General features: G+C 44.5%; 1 protein-coding gene across 1 annotated transcript in view; it reads left to right on the forward strand.

The window, feature by feature from the left end:
* SUCLG2 (succinate-CoA ligase GDP-forming subunit beta) overlaps positions 1-24,420 on the forward strand; it is a 306,332-nt gene that overhangs the window by 56,264 nt on the left and 225,648 nt on the right. Inside the window, exon 2 of the mRNA XM_075549909.1 lies at positions 13,946-14,087. Coding sequence (XP_075406024.1) covers positions 13,946-14,087 — 142 coding nt within the window. The remainder of the gene's footprint in view (positions 1-13,945; positions 14,088-24,420) is intronic.

The raw sequence follows: 24,420 nt of genomic DNA on the forward strand, positions 1-24,420 counted from the left end.
GTGATCACGAGGTGTTGAAAGGATCAGGTATCAAAGAACGAAAAATCATATCATTATGAATGAGGGCGGACTGCGGAGTGGGGACCCAAAGCCCATCTGTAGGCCCCTGGAGTTGGCTTTTTATAAGTCATTACGTAAATTTTATTTTTGTCATGGCGCCTACTGCTCTCTGTAATTACACTCTTCACTTAAGCCTTCACTTCCTTCTTCTGTGCCTGCCCTCCAAAGACAGGAGCTCTGTGACTGAAAGGAGCTTGTGGAGCTGTTTACCAGTCGATCTTGAAAGCGTAGCACAGTGGCGCCCACCTTACAGCTGCACAGTGACAATTTGCCTAAAGAATGAGCAAAGTATAGGTTCTGCTGGTTTCCTTGGTCGGGGTAAAATGCAAGTATATGTTTATGCTACTTCGATTTGTTTCCTTTCTCGTGATAAATATATCTTGCCCACTTCTGTTCAGAGTGTGAAATTAAGGTAATTTCCCTCTACAATATAGTGGAGCAGTATCTTCTCTAGGAGGGGACGCGCAGGCATGGTGGAAAAGTGCTGTGCGTTCATACATTTATATCAGCTGCTGTGTTAAGATGCTAATGTTTATCAGGGCCTTGTTATCCTCTCTCATCTCTCGCTGCTGGCATCTAGCAGCTGTCTATAGTTGTGCAGTGAACTGTCCTCTGGGCATTTGTCTTCACTACAGAGAGTTTCACATTTCTTTAGTCCTTTAAAAACGTGTGTGTGTGTGTGTGTGTGTGTGTGTGTGTGTGTGTGTTTTCGGTTGAACCTAGCAGAATCTTGGAGAATCTTCATTCATTTGACCGCGTGAAACTCTTCCAGCAGCCTCTTTCTCATTCATAGCTTCACATCTCGCCCTCAACCTGGTATTCAGTGCAGCGCTGGGCCTTCCTGCAATGGAATCTGTAAACTGGAGCCTCTGCCTTACCTTTCAAGCAGGTTTGATTTCACTGCTGAGGACCCAGGTGCTTCACCACAGACTCCTTGAAGGACAAAGGCTCTGGTGGCAGACACATCTGGATTTGAGAAATGACCCTGCCTCTAACTCACTCTGTCATCCTGATCGACGGGTACTTCTGCGCTTTAACTTGCTCATCTGTAAAATGGCGCTGGGCCTGTGTCTTCTTTCATAGAGTCGCTGTGAGACTTCAACGAGGTGGTGCTGCTCACACGGAGAGCACAGTCAGGAACTTCTTGGCACTCAGTTTTCAGTTGGACTTTAAAATTCCTCTGGACATTTTCATCCTCAGCGGTACTTCCTTTTAGCTAACTTTGTGGAGAAAGATGGCATGTTTCTCTGGATGGCGAGTGGCTTTCTTTGAGCCTATCAGGGGGGTCACACAACCCACACTACAACCAGAGAATGATACCCTTCTTGGAAATTACACAGTAAGAAGGACTCGCATTCCTCAAGGCGCCCCAGGAAGAATTAACTCGGAAATAGGAACCTGCTGTGATCCAATATCTGGGTAGTCCAATAGCTCAATTCTCAGTTATTTTCTGCTAGGATAGATGAGGAGGAGGATTTTAAGAGAAGCGGTCTGCCTTTCTGCTGGGCGCAGCCCCAGAGGTACGCAGATGTCTTTGTCAGTGGAGTGAAAATGACCCCAGGCTCCTGCTAGCAATGGTCCCTTTTGTCCCTGTTACCCAAGACTTCAAATATTGTTTCTCTTGGGCAGTAAACTTACCAGTATCTTTCTCCTAGCCACTGACTCTAATGAAATTCCACATCCTATCAGCAGCCTATTTTCGGGTACTGGGGCGTCATCATCATTGTTTTCAGTTTGTCAACTTCTTTTATTTAAACGGAAACTACTATTTTAAAGGAAGAAACGGCAGTTTGGTTTGTTGTCCGTACTGGTTCCAGAACCTTTTGCGTACAGGATTCACAACAACAGACTTCTGACAGCCCTCAGAAAAAATGAACTCCACTGCAGTAATAGAACATTCCTGGGGGCCTTGGATTCAAATATTGCCTCTCACCTAACCACGCCCGTACCCTCGGGCACATTTAACTTTGCTCACCTTCAAACTGTTCATGAGATGGGGCGACCCTAACTCGTGAGACAGGAAGTCGCGCGACTGGCTGACGTCAATAGCCCATATGCCAATGGTGAGGTTTTCCCGGGCCTGCCCGGTGTAAATAACTCTTCTGTCTCTTCCGGTGGTGGTTGAGCGGTTCGAGCCTGGAGATTCCACATTTCACCATGAAAGCGTAAACGTACGTCCCCAGATGTGCGTAAAATAAACATCGTGGGCATTTCTTTATCCTGTAGCATGCAATCGCCTGCGAGAGCATCTACTAGTTTCTTCTCCCTTTTAGATTCCCGCAGGAAATAATGTCAACAAGTTGGGTTTTTTGGTCTTTGTGTGAGTACGTAAGATGGGCCTGGCACTGTTCCAACTGATTTGCAGACATTAACTCACTTGTTCCTCACAACAAGCTTTAAAGACAACACGCTTGTTACTCTCCTGCATTTGATAAATAAGGAAATTCATCTCAATCCTCTTTCCCTCATCTGTAGAGTCTGCAGTGCCCCTCCGCATGCCCAGAGCTTAAGGACGCAGCCACAGGGGGCTGATGAAATGGGTACTTACTTAAGTGGGCATCAACAGGGAATGGTCGGGAACACCCCAATTCTAGAAAAAAGCAACATTGTGTTTTTAATGGAAACTCCTGCCTTTATCCCAAACACAGAATTAAAGGACAAGCAGACACTGTCCTTTCTGAACCTCCTTCCCTGCCGGGCGTTACCAAGGGGCTTCAAAAACATCCCAGGTCCTGTTAGTTGGATCTTTCCACTGCGTTTTGAAGCCCCACTCACACTATTTCTCCTTCCCTTAGACTGAGGCTTCTAATCCTGGCATTTGCTTCTCTGTGTCTGCCCTACCCCAGGTCTTTAGTGCGCTTTCCTTCCCAAGAGAGTGGGAATGCTGGCATCCTGGCACTGAATCCTAACCGCACAAGCAGCCATAGGATTGTTATGCCTCGTAGAAACCAGGTGCCGCCCAGTCCGTCTGCAGCAGAGCCTGTTTTAAGCAAGCAGGCCTTCTCTTGACATTCAGTGTGTTATGCTGTTTTTTCACTAGTACAAACACACTTATTTGAAGTTTTCCTCCAACTTCTGAAAGTAGGGCCTTCCTATGAAACGTTATGTAAGCTGAATTGGAGTAAGAAGCGATTGCCACTCATTTGTGTGGAGGAAATATTCAGTGTCCCCTAGCCTAAACACGACTGACCCTATCCTACCAAATAGTGCCTTTGCACAGGCAATTCTGCACCAGGACAGCTGAGTGTCTGCTTGGGGGAGGAGCTTGGCGACATCCTTCCCAGCGGGGGTGCTCACTGCCTCTGAACCGCTCCCTGCAAAACAAATGCTTAATGCTAGTCTCACTTTGTGCCTTTTTATCCTCTCATAAAAGTGAAAGTCCTTTTCAGAATTTCAGTTAGCAAAAAACAAGTATTAATATAGGATTTTTGTAAAAGAAGTGGCATGAAGTAAACTTCCAAAAACCAGAGGAATAGGAGGTGCCAGTATGTCCTAGTTAATATGACTAAGGCAGATTTATGGTTGCATATTTGCATAGAGCATAACATTGGCAACAATTAAAATCTAATGAACGCATATCAACTCTTGTCCTGCTCCAGCCCACCGAGCAGCTGCCTCCGTTGCCATGCCTGTAATGAGAGAAACATGTATTCCTCGGAGTTTGCAGCACACTGCTTGTTGGTATTCCACTGTGGTCACTGCTGCTGAAGGCTTGGAATGAGGTCTGCCAGCCTCTTCATACTGAGCAGCAGGAGGTTCTGTTAGAGTGCCCTTCTCCGCAAAGAAGAACAGCAGCTCTCGGTCCCTCAGCCTTACTGTCCACCCTGGGGCTGCCGAACCCTGCTGTATGAGAGCAAGGGTGCGTGTCCTTCGTGTTCCAGCCTGCTTGCTAGGACATGGTGTCACACAGAAAGCCCCTCCCCCCCCAAAAATCAATAAACCAAAGCTCAGGGTCACCAAGTTGATGCGGACTTATAGTGACCCATAGGACAGAGCAGAACCCATGGGTTACTGAGATTGTACATTTTTATGGGAGTAGAAAGCCTCATCTTTCTCCCTGGAGCATCTGGTGGTTCCCAACTACTCACCTTGCAATTAGCACACCGACACATAATTCATTACTCCTCCAGGGCTCCTTTGAGCACCAAACTTCCCCCACCCACCCCAGCCTGCCAAAACCAACTCACTGTCATTGAACTGATGCCAACTCAGAGAACTGCCCCTGTGTGTTTCCCAGACTACTTATTGGAGCAAAAAGCCTTGTCTTGGTCCCTTGGCCTGGCTGGTACTTTCTGGACTGCTGAAACCACCACAGCCAAATGCACAATCACTATGCCATCATGGCTAAAGAGTAGGCTTGATTATTTTTAATTCATTCTGTTTTTCAGTAGATTTATTTTCATTATACACATAATAAATTCATTTTTCAAAAAACATTATAGATTAGTTTAAAGATCCCTTTGACCACTCTTGGTTTGCCTTCTCCAAATCTACTGACATGAAGATTGGTGGACATCTCTCATACGTATATGAGTAAAAATGTGTTTATATCTATATGAGTAAATATATCTCAGTTCCTGAATGGTACAAACAGTTACTGTGTTCAACTGTTAGCTACAAGGTTGCAGGTTCAGTTCTACCCAGAGATGCCCTGGAAGAAAGGCCTGGAGTTCCACTTCTGGAAATCAGCCACTGAACACTTCGTGGAAGGCAGTTCTCCTCAGTCACCATGAGCTGACGTCAGCTTCATGGCGACTGGTATGCATGTGTGCACCCTTAGAAGGCGCAGAATATGTCTGTGTGTGGACACGTGTCTGAAATATGCTGTTCTCTTACGCATGGTCCGAAATTTGCACTTTTCTTTCGTGATAGGTCTTGGAGAACAATTTGCCTCAGTGTGTGTGTGTGTGTGTGTGTGTGTGTGTGTGTGTGTGTGTATCAGGTTTGACTAGTCAAGAGTAATAAGAAATCATTCCTAAGGTTACAGTGATTAACACTTCCAAAGCGGATTACTTAGTCACACAAACGTGGGTCAGGTAAGCCAGGGCAACCACCATCTATGTAGTAATGTAGTTCTTCGGGTTCCTTTAGCCCCATGACTTCACTCTCACAGCTCCCGTTTTTGTCACCCAGAAGGCACTTGAGGGGTACGCATGGTCTGGTAAATGTTTTGGCACAGACCAGAACTGGCCGTGGGACCTTCGCTACCATAGGGAGGAGATTTTACTTTCTTGGAAATGCTGTACTGACTGCCCACCCTGGTTGGTTCATACTCATCGTGAGCCTGTAGTAAAGAGTAGAACTGCCCCCTTGGGTTTTTGAGGCTGTAAATCTATGTGGGAGCAGACAGTCTCACCTTTCACTAACACCTGGTGGGTTAGTACCCAACACATAACTCACTATGTCACCAGGACTCCTATAAATTATTTAATTTTCAATATATTGTAATTTAGCCTATTACATATTAATTGGGTATTTGTATAATTTTCAACTCCTCTTTTTATGATGTACAATACTGTACAGAACATCTTTGCATATATCTCCAATATATGTGTGAATGATTTTCTAGGATAGATACCTAAGAAAATAAAATTTCAGATCATATCATGTGGGCAGTTTTTGTTTTTCTATATGATGGCAAATTGTCTTGAAGGTGGCTATAGAAAGTTAAAGGCAAACCCTCTGCCTCTGCGCTGATTCCCACTCTTAGCGACTATTCAGTGTCTCAGAGAATGTAAATCTGGCTGGGATTTGATAAACTCATTTTTCTCCCATGAAGCAGCTGGTGGGTTTGAACCGGTGACCTTTTGGCTATCAGCCCAATACCAGTCCCACAGTGCCGTATTTGTAGTTGTTTTATTTGCTAGTACTTTTACCGTTGACATTGCAGTAAACAGGTGAGATCAACAACGCCATTTTATTCATAAGTAAAATCTTTTTAAAACACTTGGTCCGAGAGTAGGCTAGTGCCTGGAAAGATCTCGATCCAGAACAAAGAAATTCCAAAATTTTATAGTTCAAAATAGAGGACAGGCTCAAGGAAAGGGATATTCTAGCCTTACATTCCTGTCAGGTTGGCAGGGTGATGGGGTTGAGGGGAACCGCACAGCTGCAGGTGTTAATTCAAGGTCTTGCAAGATAGTACGCATTTCTTGTTAATTGGGCAGGCAGGGTGTGGAGAGTTCTTGGAAGAGTCAAGGTCTTGTTGGGAGGGAGGAGGAGAAGGGTGGCTAGCTGCTGGCAGGGGTTAAAGGCAGTTTGCACCAACACGGGGTTCCTCTTGTTGAGCTAGGTGACTACGTCAGCAAACCTTTATTTTTCTCAAAACCGATGGTCTTTTCATACCTTCTGGCAGAAGGGCTTTTCGTTTTGCTGTAAGTTGTATTTTTCAGGTGGCTGGTGAGTCTTGGGCTCTGAGGATCCTCCTCTCAGCTGCTTCCCGAGGGAAGCGGGGCTCCTGCGGAAAGGGTGCTGCGTGGGGTGGGGGAGGTGTGAGGAGCCAGTGGGCCAACATGGCTCACAGAGGCTCCCTTGGGGTGTGCGCCTGCTCAGTGGCATTTGTATCCAGACTCTCTACTGGCTCCCCCCACCCCCCCTCCCTGCTGGGGTGCTATTTCAGTAGTCTCTGCACCTCTAATTTTAAAACCATGGGCGAGGCATGGGTTCTTGGTCGTGTCGGTTGTTTCCTTCCCTGTGTAGCTGTCTGATTTTGTGCTTTGAGTTTTCTTGTGAGGTTTTGCTGCTTAGTCATTGTCTTTTTATCTCTTGGTTCTCTTTGCCCTCTTCCTCATTTTTCACTCTTTCTTCTACCTCTGCTCCCTTGTTCCCATAGGCCCTTCAATCTTTATGGGCTGCTTTTCTAGCTTTTACTGTTCCCCTTTCCCCCAAGCTCAGACAGGTCTCCTCTATCAAAGGGCCATAGAAGGGAAGGAACAGGGGAAAGGTCGTCATTGTACAAGTCTGAGAGGAAGGGTGTCGAGGCGCCTCTCCCCCCAGGGCTTGGAGAACATGGTGCCACTTTCCTAGAGCCCTTGTGAGAGAGGACAAGAACATTGCGGGTTACACTAGTTCACGCCAGGCGCCTTTGGGGAACCATATCCTCTCTGGGCCTCAAGGTTCCCGAGTGTGAAATGGGGACGCTGGATCCTTTTATGCTATGGAACTCCAGTGCATGAAAATTTGACTGGGTAGGAAGCTGGTACAGAGTACGATCCCAGAATCTCCATGATCAGTGACCCACTGGTCTACCTCTTTTGCCATGAAGCAGTACCTGCAAGCTCTAGCTCATGAGGTCTATCAGAGGCTAATCAGCTAAGTGGAGATTACACCTGATTGTTTAATCAAGTGAATTTAACACGGGTTAGAAAATTAGTTATGTAGGCGTTAGAGCAATTAGAAGGCAGTTGGGGCTGGAGAAACAACTATCGATGGATCATTTCAAGCCCTCATGGTGGAAGGAGGTAGTTTGTGGGAATCTAGGACCAGTTGATGGGTGTTGGAATTGTGGTGGGGAGAGAGTGAGATCTTGAAGTATGGGAAGGATGGGCTGTCTGGGGGTACATGACATTTTAGAGGAGCAGCAGCCACCCCCACCCCCCGCCCCAGAGATGCCACTTGACTCCACAGAAGTCAAGGTCTTCCTTCCTCCCATAGCCCACTCTGAGCAGAAACCCATTGCTGAAGAAGCTTGGGGAACTGCAATCCAGAGCAGAGCAAGGGGACCCGAGGGAAGCAGGCTAGTCACCGCAGAAACATTGTGGAAACCAGTGGGACAGATGGTCTTTGAACTTTATTGGATCGCTCCAGCTTTGGCGTTCATAGATCCTCTGGAAGACTCCTGTTTCTCCTAGGGTGAGGCTTCTATTTCAGTATCCGAACCAGCACCTCTTCTAGAAATGGAAGTGCAGTTCTTCTGCCATTCTAGTGTCTTAAGAGAACTTGTCCTCACACATCTGTACCCATGGCTATGCCAACCTAAGTGTCATTTTTTCTGGTAGATTTTTGGCCTTTTGATATTTTCATCATGTTTTGCCCGCTCTCTGTCACCAAGTAGCCTATAGGAATGTGAGCCCAGAAAAGGAATATATGGAGCAAGCTAAGTTATATAAATGTAATCGAGCAAGTAGGGACACAACTGCATGACCTTCAGTATTAATTTGCTAATGTGTAAAGTGTATTATCAGTGGGGACGCACGAGGTTCCACAGTACATAAGGGTCTGGGTTCTGGAGCAGTAGCAAATGACCTCTCAAATCTCAGTTTTGGAAAAACTACAAAGGTTTACCTTCTACATTCACTGTGTGCTTACCGTGCGTCACCTGGGGGTGGGGTGGGGGTGATCCCACCCAGGGTGACAGATTAGCCACCATCTTTTGCATTGTCATTTCTCATGACAAGAGAGGAGGCGGGTAGAGTGGGAGGCATGGCTAGCAGTGGATCCACATGTGTCAGACATTGTGCTGGCTCACAGGTCATTGGTCAGTGATTGATACATGTCCACCCCTCCCTTCAGCTGGATCAAGGAAGTGCCTGGAAGGAGGAAGGCTGGCACTCTGATGACAGTTACTCTGGGACATGATAATGGTTGAGTTTTCATGGTTCCTTTTTTTAAATCATGTGAGTCTCCATTGTCTGTTGCTAGCTGCCGCCGAGTTAACTTGGCCTCAGGGTAAACAAATCTGTGCAGAACAGAGGGTAAATGCCCATTCCGGTGCCATGCTCACCGCATGTCCACTGTTGCAGCTATTTATTTTGGCAATTTATCCCACCAAGGGATTCTTTTGCCCTCTTTGGCCCTGTGCTTTACCAAACATGATACCCTCCCTGTGGTCGTTACATCATCTGGTGTCAATTTGCGACTTGAGAGGCTTAAGAGTGAAGGGGTGGAGTCTAGTCTGCAGTTGGGTCATCGTCATTCAGGTCTCTGTGTGGGCCTGGCTTCCTCCTGAGGGTTCGGGGAAATCTGCTTTTTCCTCCTTGGAGGCGGTAGAGATGTTCTCTCTCTCAACCCTTGGAGACTCTCTACTGAGGCTCACTTCCTGTGAGACCTCCCTGAGGAGAAGCCACAAGGACCTACCCTGATGCCGCCCTCAGGGCTGGAGGAGCCACGCCTGCCAGCGCTGAGATGCTTGCAAAGCCACTGGATCCAAAGACTTTCTACCCACTGGCCTGTGATCATCCTGCATTCGGTGTCATTGCACGTGTTCCTTGAGTCTGAAGAGGACTTTATAGATTGTTATCAGACATTTGGGTTAATATCGGACTTGTAGGCTTGACTGCACTGGACTCTGATGCTTTCTTAATGTACAATTGCCCTTTATATAAAACTCTCTCTTATCCACGTATGTATTTCTATGGATTTGTTTAGTCCACTCCTGTGCCATGCTCACCGCTTGGCCACTGTTGCAGCTGTTGTGCCAACTTAATCTCACTAAGGGACTTCTTTGCCCTCTTTTGCCCTGTGCTTTACCAAGCATGATGCCCTTCCCTAGAGACTGATCCCTGTTAGTGGCATGGCCAAAACAGGTCCATGGGACAGCACAGCGCTCTGTTGTGATGGATAGTACTTGTTTTCATTGACTAATTTTTAGAACCAGGGCCTTTTTTCCTACTCTGTCTTACTCTGGAAGCCCCACTGAAACCTTTCCACCATGAACGAGCCTGCTGATGTTTGAATTAGCAGTGGCACCCTTGCCAGCACGATAGCCACGCCGTCCAGTGCCACCAGCTGATGTGTGGTGTGTGCGATGCCTAGCACATGGGGAATGCTTCATAGTAATAGATGGAACTGCTATTGTCATCCTGGTCCTTCTGACCCAGCAGTTCCACTTCATTTTCAGCATGCTTTACCTCATCTACTTGACATATTTTCCCCTTCTTTTCCCCCTGGAAAGTATAAAAGTAAACATAAGTTATTCCTCTCCAATCTCACCACTTTTTAAAAAAGGGAAGCTAAATGAACTTTCAGATTCAATCAGGACCCTTACTCTTTTACATTGGAGGAGACAACTCTGGTGCTTATCCTGGAAGACGATTCTTAGTGGAATGCCAGCCTCTGCTCTCTCAGTGGCTTTGCAACCACACCTCCTATTTGGGTTTCCAGTTCAGGACTGCAGCTGCCAAGCACTTTTGTATGAGTCTGCGTGGAAACTGTCGATATGCATTCTGTACCTATGAGTCTGGTGTGAATCAATGGCAGTTAGTTTGCTGCACACTGCATTAGCATATCTAAACTAATGTAGCAAGTGTTCTGATGAAAAAGAATCGACCAAAGCCATACTGTGGGCGTATTTAAATCCCTCTTAAAGGCTCTTTTCGAAGGGCACTGTTTCTTCCTCACTTAATGGCTCCAAATTGGTATGTCAACACAGACGCAGGCTGTTGATTTTTCCCATTTACCTTTTAAAAATGGCCCCCCAAAATGGCATATATTTAACAGTTAGTCTTTTCTTTCATTGGGTGACTTTTACTAAATGCCTTACACTCGAATTACTCCTGGTAAGTTATATGACATTCTATTAAGACTGTTGAGACTATCAGTATGTCCAATTAGGGTTAATTTAGACTTAAAGTCCGAGGGAAGACGGGTCTGTAAGTTAAGAACACTAGATAGTAAGTGATGTAAGCATTGTTTGTCTGGTCATTGCTTTTCCCTCGAAAAGGGAAGTACAGATAGCATTAGTATTAAGAAAATATTCCCAGGGACAGACCAGAAAGCTCGATTTAGGCTTGATTATGCCAAACTTTTATTTTTTGCAAGTGTATAAATTATCCTCTACTTCAGTTCTTTACTCTTTAGGACTAACTTTAGTCTTCTGTTTTTAGAGGCCAGGAATGAGAAATTATCCTAAGGGACAACAACTGAAACCAAACCCACTGTTGACAAGTCAATTCCAACTCATCGTGAGGCTGTAGAGGGTTTCTGAGACTGTAAACCTTCACAGGGGCAGACAGCCTCATCTTTCTCCAGACCAGTGACTGAGGGGTTTGAATTGCTGACGTTGAGGTTAGCAGTCCAATGCTTACATGTCAGTGCTACCAGGCTCCTTCCCCAAACCAACTCATGGCCATGGGAGTCCATTCCAATTCATAGTAACCTTTTAGAACCGACTACAGCTACCCCTAGGTTTTCTGAGGCTCTATACCGAATATACTCTAGTATAAGCCGACTTGAATAACAGCCGAGGCACCTAATTTTAACCACAAAAAACTGCATTAAAAATGTGCTGAAAAACTTGACCTATGTACAAGTATATACAGTATCTTTATGGGAGCAGAAAGCCTCAGCTTTCTCCTGAAGAATGGTTGGTGGGCTCAAACTGGTGGCCGTGTGGTTACTCGCTCAAAGCATAACCCACTGTGCCACCAAGACTCGCTCCCCCCAGGGCTGAGTAGGCAGGGTTTGTTCCTTTGACTTAGGTTTTCTGAGTAACTTCCATGTGCCACGCCCTGTCCCAGGCTTCATATAGACAGCGAGATGTTCCAGATCCCCTCATTGCCTTTCAGTGCAACCCAGTGAGTTGCAATGTTCCTGGATTTCCTTGGAAGTACAGTTCCCTAGAGCAGTCCATAAGGAGACCAGTGGTGATAATGGGGAAAAGTTTGACTGCAGTTCAAGTCCACCAGCCACTCTGAGGGAGGAAGATGAGGCCACTGTGGGTTCTACAGATTTAGACCTTGGATACCCGGTTTAGGGCTCTTCAACTCAGACACCAGGCAATGGCTTTGGCTTTGGCTTTGGCTTTGGTTTGGTGTTGAGAGAACTCCAAGGTACATTGTAACATTAGCGGTCCTGAACACAATGGTTTCATGTTGTAAAGCCTTGAAGACCCCAGTGTCATCTGAATCATGTACTGCATTTGACATCAACTCTTGCCAGTGACAGGGCTGCTAGCAGGTTGTCTTCTTTACCTACTGCTGCTGTCATAGAAGTAGCATAAGTAGGTTGTTTTAAGAAGTATCTATGTATTTTTTTTCACAGCTTTCCGAATCAAGATTTGGCCAGGCCAATTCCTTCTGTGCCAGCAGTCCTCTTTTCCTTGGCCTATGGATGGCCCTCAAAGATGTCTTTGTTGATCTTCCATGTGTGCACAGTTCTGTGCCTAATCTGTCTTTAAATAGATGTACGTAAAACTCAAAAGTGATTAGATTGGAAACTTAGCCTAATCGGTTTGCTCAAATTTTCACTTTCTCTTTGTAAGATCCACGTTTGCATCCTAGCACAGTCACCGCTGGTCTCCCCGTAGGCTGGTCTGCTGCCTTGACCCTCAGCAGGATTCAATGGAGGTTCCAGACTAAGACAGACTAGAAAGACAGTCTGGCGATCTGCTTTAAAAAGTCAGCCCGTGATAACTTTACGAGTCACAATGACTTCATCCTCAGTCCATCCATCCTAGGGCTGGGCAACACTGGGCAGTGTTCCATTCTGTTGCGCCGTGGAGCCCCTTAAGTTAGGGGCCAATGCAATGCCAGCTAACAACAACGGCTACCCGAGTGTGATTGAATTTATCTAGCGTGACAGCGTATTTCTAAGTGGAACTTATATTAGAGGTATAGGGGCCAGGATTCCAACTCCCACTTTGAGGTGCACAATTTAATTTATTCCAAGGGTGTAAAAAGTGGTCTTTTGATGTGGTGGCAGGATGGATGTTTGTGCCTTGATCCCACCTCTTGAAAGTGTGGATGCTTTGCAGCATGACTCATGGAAGAAGCTATCTATATTCTCCTCCTTTTAAAAATTTCCCATTTAAATATGGGAACTTAGGGTTTGATCAGGAATTGTGATGAATTTTTTTAAAAGGAATTTATTTGGCAGCAAATGTACATATGTTCTTGACACAATGGATGCATGTATGGATTGTGATAAGAATTGTATGAGCCAACAATAAAATGATTTAAAAAAAGGAATTTATTTGCTCATGCCATTTTGCCCTTTGGATGTTTCCTTTCCACACAGATAACAACTAATTGACAATTCACATTAGAATCCACTTCTAGTTGGTACCTGAGCAAAGTCAGGCAAATATACAAGTTGCTGTTTAACAATAAGTTTCATTAATGATAAAACTTTCAGGTGACTGCACTGAACTTTGGTACAGGACAGGGGCAGTCTCATTAAATGCATAATGACTGTCTAGATGGCATTAAAAACTGGGCTAAAGAAATGGCCTGCTCTGTCACTCAGTGACCTCAAAGACTTAAAGAAATTTACTTGAGATACTTTCCAATGGTTAATGATGTGCATCTAGTTATTAAAATGATGCTTTGGGCTTTTCTTTAATGCAAGCAAGCTAGGTGTAGACTATATATGGTAGAATCTTGGCTATTTAAAAAATAATTTTATTTAGAAATATTTAGGGACTCACTGGAAGTTGCCAAAATGGAACCTGTCACTCAGTTTCTCCCGAGGTACTATCTTACGTAGCCGTAATACTTGAGTAGAGACCTCACTTAGTTTTCACCCATTTTTAAGACCAGCATTCATTTCCGTGTGTGTATAGTTTTCTTTAGCATTTTAAAATGTGTAATCAGTTTTTAAATTTTGATGAACATATAGGCTATTCTCCCCCCCCCCCCATTTCAACCATCTGCCATATACACAGTTGAGTGATGCGAGCTGCCTTCCTCATGCCATTCCACTATCATCATTCCAAATTTTTTCCATCACCTTTACCAGAAGCTCGGCGCACTCCAAGTGCCATTAGCATTTCTTATTAAAAAAAATTAAGCTAGAAGAAGTTATACAGATTTGTTTTCCTTTGCCCTTCTAGATTCCGTGTTATTGATCAGCAAGTAAGGTACCTGTAAAACTGGCATAATTTATTGGTTGGCTGTTATTTGTCTTGCTAATAACAAGTGCTGTTTCTCTTCTCGCCCAATTTCACCAGGTATTTCAGTTAACCCTGCGGAGGTGGTTGAACCTTCAAGAGTACCAGAGCAAGAAGCTGATGTCTGACAATGGAGTGAGAGTGCAGAGATTCTTTGTCGTGGACTCTGCCAGTGAGGCTGTGGAGGCAGCTAAGAGATTAAGTAAGCTAATGAATCACAGGTGGAATATTATTCCCGCTTTCCCAAATTAGTGAATTCACAGGTAGCAGTTTTCATGAAACCCAACCAGCGAATGATACTGACAGTGACAGATACCCTAGAGAGCTTGGAATCTAAAAAAAGACAAGAAGCCTAATTGAAAAAAAATCTTTGATTATTTTACACAGAAAACCAGCCTGTGCGATGTTGCTGCACGCTTCTTATTTTCCGAGTTTGTTTAGCTGATCTTTGACCAGTGGTTGGAGGGGTAGAGAACATGGGGCCCGAGGATCATCCACACCAGCTAACATCACATGTGTCACCAAAGAGGATCAGTCCCTGCCATCACGTTAGGAATGAGTTAATGAAGTGTTTGCCCAGTGTGGCCCTTGACTGATGTTATAAGTATCCAAATGGCCCTTGGCAGAGGAAAGGCGCCCCATCCCAGGTACAGAGTGTCAATGGGAAGTTCATTGCAGGGTCACGCAGGCCGGAGACTTGGCATCCTTTCTTTAGCCTCTGACAACATGGGGAGAGTTTTCTCCAAGTGAGTGGCAGAGCAAAGCACACCACGTGCATTTGGAAGGCAATCTGACTTTGGTTCCGTGCTTTGTCTTCCCATGTTTCAGCTTTGTAACTCTGCTAAGTACCATCTCCTTTCTGCCACTCAGTGTCCTTGTGTGTAGACCCAGACTAATCGCATTTTCCTCTCGGTCTGTTGTGCCTTTTCAATGGAGATTGTATATATATATATATAAGCTCCCTGTTACATGGTAGACAGTCCGGCCCATTGCCTTCTCTATCGATTGAGACACTCGGACTGTGTCCTGCTGTGTGTTTTTGATGATCATTCCTCTATTCCACGTTAGGAAATGGATAAACGAGCAGGTGAAGCTACTTTTAACAATTGGTTTTATTTACCTGTAATGTATGCAAAATATCATTTCAGCTTGTGCATTATATAAAACAATGGGGTATTTTTCGATTTTTTTTTTTTTGGTCTAAATTCTGCTAATGAGGTTCACGTACTCACACCCAGTATCGTCACATTGATTTTGACTGCTAACAATCCTGTATAGCGATTGTGGAGACTGCATCTTTATTGGAAGATTTAGTCTCATAATTTTTCCCCTGCAGAGTCGCGCTGGAGTGTTTGAACTGTCAACCCTGAGGTTTGCAGCCAAAGGCCTGACTCACAGTGCCTCCAGGGAACTAGGCTTCAATATTTTACCTTTCCAACACATCTCAATTCAGGCCAGCCACATTGCAGGTGCCTAGAAAGCATTTGTGGTCAGTGGGTACTAGATTGGATAGCCTAGGTCTGGACATGAGAATGATTTGCATTGTGTCCCTTGAAATCAAGAAAGCAGTTATTGCCCCTTGAGAGCAAAGAATAGGGCATCAGTGAATCCCTTGCTCAGGCAGATAGGGCAAAGTTGAACATGTAAGGCGGATGTCCACAAACGTACTGCTATCAAGTCAGTTCTAGTTCACAGAGACCTGATGCGCAGAGGAGTGCCCGAGTAGGCTTTCTCAGACTAGATCTTTACGGAGGCAGACTGCCTCATCTTCCTGAGGCCATGCAGCTGACGACACCTGAGTGCCTTAACCACTGTGCAACCAGAGCTCCTCAAGATAGATGCAGATTTTATATTTCAATATTCCAATTTACTGTTGTCTCTCGGGGTAAGTGCTTAGTTGGTCACCTTTTATCTCCCTTTTTGAGTCTCTCAGATGCTAATGTGCCAGTTTCTTCCGATGTTTTGTTATTTGAACTGTGCATTGATTTATTTTTCTTGAACAGATACTGATTGGCCAATAGTCATGCATCAGCTAGTGTGGAGATGTAGAAGTCAGACTGACCCTCTTCTTAGAACTTACCTCCCAGAAAGTAATTCATTTGGACTTACTTTTCAGATGCTGACGTAGAGCTTTTAAGAAATGAAAATCTATCAGAATTGGTTTTGATGGTGAGAGAAAAAAAAAGGAAAATTGGACCTAGACCTAGATTAGAACTCCACAATGACCTGAAGTAGTAGACTCAGAAGAGGGGACCATTCCAACCTTTGCACAAGATGCTCCTGTGGTTTGAGGCTCGGGAAAGGAGAGCCAGAAATGTAAAGTTCACATTGGTCTTCCATCTTCATTCCCGCCCCCCCCCCTCACCCGGGATACATGCAGGGAAGCCCCATTCTCCCAGGTGTAAGGGCTCAATTTAAGGGGGCTTGGGAAGCAGCTGACTCCTCCCTTCTGCATAGCTCCTTGGAGAGGATTTGATTTTCGATTTTCCTATGGAGATTTGTACTTACTGAATGAAATGGCTTCTTAGGCCTGTGCTTGTTCTACCAGCATTTACTTAGCCGGCCCTTTGTGGTGGTGATGTGCCCTCCCTTGGAATGTCTGCTCAGAAGGAATTAGCAAGGTGGCTTTTACATGCTGGGTTGTGGTGGATGCGTGAAGCTAGAGAGACCATAACACAGCATTAAGGACAATAACATAAAATGTGGGCCCCTGGGAAGCAGTTTCAAGAAACTCAAAGTGGGACAAGGGAGTGAAAATGACGAGGGTCTGTATCTGTGCATGTCCCTGCCTCTGCTTGCCTGGGATGCCCCTCTAGCTGGTGTGGCTCCGAGAGGCCTCCGGATCCTGCTTAGTGCTACCTACGTCCTGACGAATGAATTGAATACTCCTCTTATGTTGGGAGTCGTTCTGGTTCCCCTGGCTGAATGGACAACTTGGAAGCAGGTGGACATGGGTAGTTGTGGAAGTGAGGATGATACCAAGCTTTGGTTATAAGTGAAACGAGTTGATGAGTTTAGAAAGCAAGACGCATGCCAGTGATACTTCCTGGTGAGAGGGAGACAAGAAGAATCTGGCAAAACCTCACAGTGTTTATGTTCTTATCACTACCGGATTGACGTGAGCCAAGAGCAGCTATATTTTTATTTACCAAATAGATTTGAGGTTAAGGTTAAAGCTGAGTAACACGGACCTCTTACTGATTGTCCAGGAAAGGGGACTTCCAATTTATAACGAGGAGATTATAATGGGGGAAAATTACCTAGAAGGACAATGTATCTGACATGCAGAAGATGCCATGTAGGATTTTTATTGCTGTCATTATCCTCATCATTGTCACATGTCAGAGGGCTCGCTGCTGTCATGATTCCCATCCATAGATCAGAACACGAGATAAGCAGTATCCTTCCAATCATCCTAGGGGAGTGCCCCTTTCAAATTGAAAAGTTTGTAAAAAATCAAAATGTATTTGTTTACGTTGCTACTTTAGTCACCTATAAATGCATCTTGGACCACAGTGTGTGGGGTGGCACACAGAACAGTGGCCATCCTTCCTGGTCACTAGGTGCCCGGAGCCTGAAGAACAGACCAGGAGCTACTTTGGGAGACTGGGCTTTATTACGTATGGGAAGGGTGTTTAAGGAGCGGCAGTGCTGAGACTGGCCGGAGCAGCCTGCAGACTCAAGGTCTGATCCGCAGCCGCCTTCGAGCAAGCGAGGTTCTTAATACCCTTTAACACAGGGAAGCGAAGGGCTCTCTGAGGGAGGTCTGGAGCAGTGTGCTGGCTGTGGGCTCTTCTATAAGCACTGGGGATGGCTCCTTCCAGCATATTTCCAGGATTATCACCTCCCAACAGGGTTGGCGATCATGTGTTCTAGATGGTTTGCTCTGGTGCTATGTCTTGAAAGGGACATACAGTCCGGGGAAAGCCCTGGATGGGCCATGTGGGGGTTCTTGTTTGCCATGCAAAGTGGTACACTATATATATATGTATATATTTCATATTTATGAGGGGCTTTTTCTTTTTTAGGGTATTAACAGGATACAGCTCAGTATCAAAATCTCCTCAGGCCACGGTTCTTCCAGTCAGGAGCAGCTTTCCCAGCTATTAGCCCCTTTGCCTTCCGCCATGCGTTGGCAGTGCTAGAAAGCTCGTGTAGCACTCTCCATCAGCTCTGTCTGTAAGTCTGCTTCTCGCCAGTCTTAAGCCTCCCAATCCCATAAACCTCTGACCGCCGCCTGCTACAAAGCTCCTTTAGTGTTGTTGGCAAAGGCCCAAGGGTGTGCCGCTGCACCGTCCTTGCCAGCATGAAGGTGCTGGGCCTAGCTCCCTGGCTTGGCAAATGTGTATAAAATATTTCGAAAAGAAACGTTGATATTGACCAAGTCTGTGGATTCCATTGTAATCTCTTTGAGGACGATTTTACAAATCTGCTTTAGGTAGAGCCTAACTCAGTCCTTGGTTGCCGGTTGGCTGTCCACTCGTGGGGATCTTTCCTCTCTTGGCCTAAATGGTCAATTTTGGTCCTTCTAATCCTCTCTGCCTGTTCCCTCTCCTGGTTACCCAGCGGCAGTACTTCCCCGTCATCTTTAATGCCGCTCTCTTCTGTCATATTTAATCAGCTGGAAAATCCTGCTCTTTTCCCCCAGCAGTCTAGTTGGCATATAGTGCACGCATCGTACAAGTCAATAGTTCAGTCACATCAGGAAGAGTGGTGCAGTCGCCACCACGCTCTGTGTTAGAACATTTTCCTCATGCTTGTACGCATCGCTCTCCGCTTTCCCCCAACCTCGCCTGCCACACCCGCCAGGAGCCATTAATCCTGTCACTCTCTCTGTAGGTCTGCCTATCCTGGAGTTCATACGCAGAAGAAACCGCTTAAACAAAAACTAGCAATGATAGCACATGAAACCTGCAGTTGGGAAGAAGGAAAATATTAAAAACCAGAACAGATTCAATAGCTCATAAGGGAGCTCAAAGGAGAACGGGATGCATTTTAACCTAACTCCATCTTCAACAGTCTACTTTCCACTGCCTTCTTCACGCTAGCAAGGCTGTTCCCATCCCTGGCCCACGGTCAGAGAGAAATCCTGAGATTTTTAATGCATTGCTACTTTACACAAAGGAAACAGGCAAGGTGAGGTTAAACAACTTGCCAAGGTTATATCGCTAGCAATCAACAAAGATGGCTTTGAACCCAGCCAGATTCGATTTGCGCTCCTCCCAGGCATTTTTCCTTTTTGCTAACTTGATGATGATGTTCTTGGTAGGTTTTTATGTGTGGGTCAGCATATTTACAATGGAAAATGCATATGAATAAAATTAATAGATTGAATTAAAACTAGACATAGCAGGTTCTAAGGCACAATTTAGTGGAACTGTGTGATCTGCAGATCTTTTCTTAATGATTCATTTTGTTGTAGGTCTTTGGGCAATAGAAAGAACTTCTTGCTGCCTGGTTATGGAAGCTTGTTAAGTTGAACATTTTTAAAAAATGGATAATGAAAACCTTTTGTTTCTGAACCACAATTCATAATGATAAGATATTAAGGGAGATTTTCACATTCTTGCACAGAAAATGAGAAAGTAAATTTGGTTTGACTCTTAATATGTGGATATTATCCATATCCGCAGCAGTTTGTATGAACTACCTCTTGTAATCATGTCTTAAGCAAGGAATTGCTTCCCTTGCCTATAATGGTCTCTTGAGGCATTTTAATTATATGCCTCTCCTCTTACAGATTACAATTAATATATACATCCCACAGATAATTATAGAACCTAGTATGCAAATGACTACTCTTTTGAGCCCTCCTTAAAAATGAATGAATGTTCTCACCCAGTTCACAAGCCCTTTCTAAAAAAGACTGCTATTTGCATATAAATATAAGTGAGCCATTTCCAGGACCACTACCTTTTCATTTTTTTGAATTTCCAAAGAATCTATTAATTATTCTATTCGTGTTGACTTGAGTATCTCAACATTTGATTAAGCAAGAAGATTGTACTTAAAAAATTATAGTTTTATTTTTTGCCAGAAAGAAAATTGAAATATGAATGGAGAGATTAATCTTCTCTGGGCTAATGCCATGCATCCTAAAATGGAGGTAAGGAGCTTTTATTGAACTGGGCCAGCGTTGTATTGCTTTCAGCTACATGTTTCCATCCATCAATATGATAACTTATTCTGTTCGGTTTATATAATCACTTCCTAAAGCCTGATGAATTACTTGCATCCATTAAGGGATTGTATTTTATGTAAAAAGAGAACTACGGCCCCGTTGAATACTGATTGGCATGTGCTATTAATCCTATAGGCAATTAAATACATTGCTAGCCTCCTTAGTTGTGGCTTTGCCAGGTCCCATTATGCGGTTGGCATCTCCTATGAAAGTCTTCCATCCTCTGTGTGGAGGTAATCGTCATCATTGTCGTACTGTGGCAGTCAAGGATAACATTGGCTTCTGTGTAGGAAATCTTGTATCAGCTACCCAGTATTTTTGAATCCGGAGTCACTTAAAAGAAAGAAGCAGGGATGATGGCAAATGTGGTCCACTGTCTAGCAAGAATGACAGCGGCTCGTTCCTCTGGTGTGATGTGGCAATGCTCCTGCCTACTGCTGGACTCCTGGTCGCATCCCGTTTCCGGTGGGGATGCTGCAGCTCACTGTGTGGTTATATGAACTCCCCAATCCCTTTCTGTTCTGTGCTAGATTGGGTGCTGTGGACTTGACTTGCACAGAGTTGATCCACTTCAGCAGGCTTTCTCTAGTCTCAGCTTCACAGACGCAGATCCTCAGTCTTTCTCCAATGGAGCTTCCAACAAACCAGCCTTCAGTTACCAGCCAAGTGCGCAGTGTTTGCTCCTCCAAAGAGCTCCTCATGCCCAAGGAGGTTTTCAGACTCTAGTAAGGTGGCTTCAACTCACAGCAGCCTGGTGTGACAGGCGTGGAAATCTTTATGCAAGCACCTCGCCAAGTCTTTCTCCTGAACAACTGCGGGTGGGTTCAAGTGACTAGATGTGTAACCATTTGCATCACCAGGGCCTTTTATGACCATTTACTTCATGCAAATTTCTGTTGCTTACAGCTGAGAACCTCAACTCATTCACCAAAAAGCAACTTGCCTAGTGCTCTAGGTATGTGTGCAGTAAATTGTTTTTTTTTTGGTACTCAGGACATTTTCACTAATGTTCATTTGTTAATGTTGCTTGAACGGAGCAGCTGAGTTGAAATTCAGTCATCCATAACTGTAATTATAAAGAGGATCTCACCAAGCAGCTTGTAGCCTTCAGCCGGATTTCCTATTGCAGATCCTTTGACAGAGATTCCTTGTCCGGTTATGAAATGTTCTTTTCTCTTCTCCTTGACTCTGCAGATACAAACAGCCTTCTAAGGCTAGCTACTTAAAATGTTCTCTTTGGTACAATATCTTTTCCCTAATTGTCTTGTGGTGTTTTCTGAAGAGAGGTAGCAGGGGCTCTACAGAATGAAGGGCAAGATCCAGATAGGTTGTGGGTAGGTAGTTTTTCTAGAATTGTAGATGTATTTTCTTTTCAGGTTTCCTTAGAAACGAATGAGAACAGGGCATTGAAAAGCATTGCCTCAACTTGAATCCTGACAATAGAATAAAGCAATATTAATTCATCTTGATTTTTAACCAATGAAAAGACTTCTTAGCCTTTGGGCCTCTATACCAGGTGCCTGGCACAGTGCTAAGTGTTTCTGTAAGTATTATCTCATGTAATCCTCATTTGAATTGAAGGGAAAGGCTTGTCCTTAAGGGCTGGTTCAGAATCTCACCAGATCTTTGCTAGCCCACAATGGTGTATCCATGGTAACTGATATAATTTCACTCTCTGGCTTTTCAGTGTATCATTAATGGATTTTACTTATTAATTTGTTTTTGAAACCTCCCTCATTGTATGTGAACAAGTGAGTTATATTTCCACGTGGTATCAGTTATCAGAACTTTCCTGGGGATTATTTTGCTCAGAGGTCTTTGGCTCACCCCACTGTATTCCTGAGGTGTGGAATGTACAGAGGTGCCTCATGGGATGGCAAATGCAGAACAAGCACTTAGTGTGCATGGACAGAGGATCTAACTCCCTGTTATCCCTTAGTCTCCGGATAGTAGCTGGGCTCTTTTAAAGAAATATTAAACAGCCAAATAAATCTTTTATGATTATCAGAGGACTATCTGGATTATTTTGATTTTGGCAAACACAAAAAAGGGCAAAGCCTTCTCTAATCCTGTTACTGAGAGTTAACCTGAATTCACACGAATGTATCCCGTTCATTTCCCCCCTTGTGTATTCATCTGTTCATTTTTAGCAATGTTAGCATATATATATCATTATGAGAGAATTAATTTGCCTATACATATGGGAAAAAGCCATGCATACAATGTTTTATCTTGTTTTAAAATTTTTTATATAAGATTAGCACTAACCAATTATTTTTTCCTCAAAAATTTAGTTTTAATAGGTGCATAATAATCCCTAGATTGGTTGTATTTTTTCCTGTTATTATTTAGCTAGGTTTTGGCATTCCCTTTGGAATGCCTCCCTGGGGTAAGGCCATCAGTGCTGCAGGAAATCAACCTCAGTGCTCGATATGGAGACACCGTGGAGAGGCAGAGCGTGGTGGGACTACCTTGTTCTTCTGGTTTCATAAAAGTTCCACGCGTGATAGAGTCCAGCCTTAACCACTTTTCTGCTAATATTAGTAGAACTCTTTCAGTTTTCCTTGTCTGACACATTTTTGGCTTACACACGTTCTAATTTTCACAGGTTTACTCTATAATAAGCACATTATTTCTTTTATTTAAAAAAATCATTTTATTGGGGGCTCCTACAACTCTTAGCACAATCCATCCATCCATCCATTGTATCAAGCAGATTTGTACATTTGTTGCCATCATCACTCTCAAGACCTTTGCTTTCAACTCGAGCCCTTAGGATCAGCTCCTCCAGCACATTCTTTCTTATTCACGTGCAAGTTGGATTGATGTTCTTGGTCTTTCTCTGAGCAACTTAACTGCCGTTCATCATTTCGTGCTGTGGTTTCCTTTACCTTGGCTCCCAGAGATGACCTGGGGATATAACCTCCCCTAGCAGCCCATGCAGTGATTCTATTGGCTAGAATTGATCATGTGGTCATAACGAATGGCAAGAAGTATGCAGTCTGAATGCAGGCTTCGGAACCAGAGGGAAGTGGCTTTGGTGACCGTGTAGTGTGGGGTTTTGAGGACATTTATCCCTTTGCGCCATGGCTTAGACAATCATGGCTCTGCAGCCGGAGCAGCACTCTCCACGCAGCTCCACTTTGACCGCTTGGGCTAAGCTCCCCTTTACTTGACGGTGAGATTGAGGCTCATACTCTGCAAGTCAAGGGATGATTCAGGTAAGAGAGACAAACACAGCACACACCTCTGACAGGAGACCGCCTTTCCCCCCTGCGGGGAGCGTTTTGAGGCACCCTGAAAGGAACAGATTAATGGCTATTAAAAACATCAACAGCAGATCCACAAGAAAACGGCTCAAGCTCTTGCAATCGCACCCAAGAGCTAAGCTGTTTTTGGCGTGCAGCTCCTCAGGTGGTTTGATAATGAATATGTTACTCCGCGCACACTGTTGGTTGATAGTTTCTTGGGGGGTGGCAGTACAGGAAGTCAAAAGTTGCATAATTCTGAAAGAAAATGAAAATCGCTTTTCCTTTGCATTGCAGCAGAATAAATATTACCTGGGAAATCATGCTTTTAGGATGCTACGCTATTCCCCAAGGTGGCTGTTACAGCAGCAGGCCGTGTTTAACAGATGTTCATAAATGGTACTAAGGCGTGAGTTTTCTAGGTTCACTTAAAAAAATGTTTAAAGCAGTAAAATAATGGTGAAGATTTTTTTTTCAATATTGCTGGAATTACCTGAGGATGAAAACCGGATGCGTAAACAAGTGCCCTCCATTTGGTGCTGGGGAATTTTTCCCCCTTACATTCATGGAACAAGCTAAGGGATTTGTGAGTCTGTTGTTTCTCTCCAATTACATGGAAGTCAAGTATTAGGAAGTTGTTTGGGTCTTTAGGCTTTTATTGGCGCACAGATAGCAGGCACATCAGCACGAGGAAAAGGCAGCAGATGGCATGTGGCTAGCAGGGGGGAGTCACAGCACTAACAGTATTTGATATGCAAAACCCAACTGTTCCTAGATGTCTGCGTGCTGCACATAGCCCTGAGAAACAGCTTCACAGAAGTATATGCTTTCTCTCTATGTAACCTGCACGTTAACGTCATGCACGCGAGGAAGCAGATTCCTCTTGCTCCAAATCCTTTCTTCTTCTTCTTTCGCTGCACTCAGGTGAGCGCCCTGTTGCACACACAGCCAGCTGTGCGTGACACGGCCCCATTCTGCCTTTTCAGCAAGGTTCCCCTTGGTGTCTGTACCCGGTGTGTGGCCACACCAGTGCTTCCTTCTTTACCTCTGTCCCCGTTCTTCCTCCATGGAGTGCCATGACACACAGCGGAGGTGACTCTGGAGTT

This window comes from Tenrec ecaudatus, chromosome 5 (assembly GCF_050624435.1).
Source record: "Tenrec ecaudatus isolate mTenEca1 chromosome 5, mTenEca1.hap1, whole genome shotgun sequence".
Classification (NCBI taxonomy): domain Eukaryota; kingdom Metazoa; phylum Chordata; class Mammalia; order Afrosoricida; family Tenrecidae; genus Tenrec; species Tenrec ecaudatus.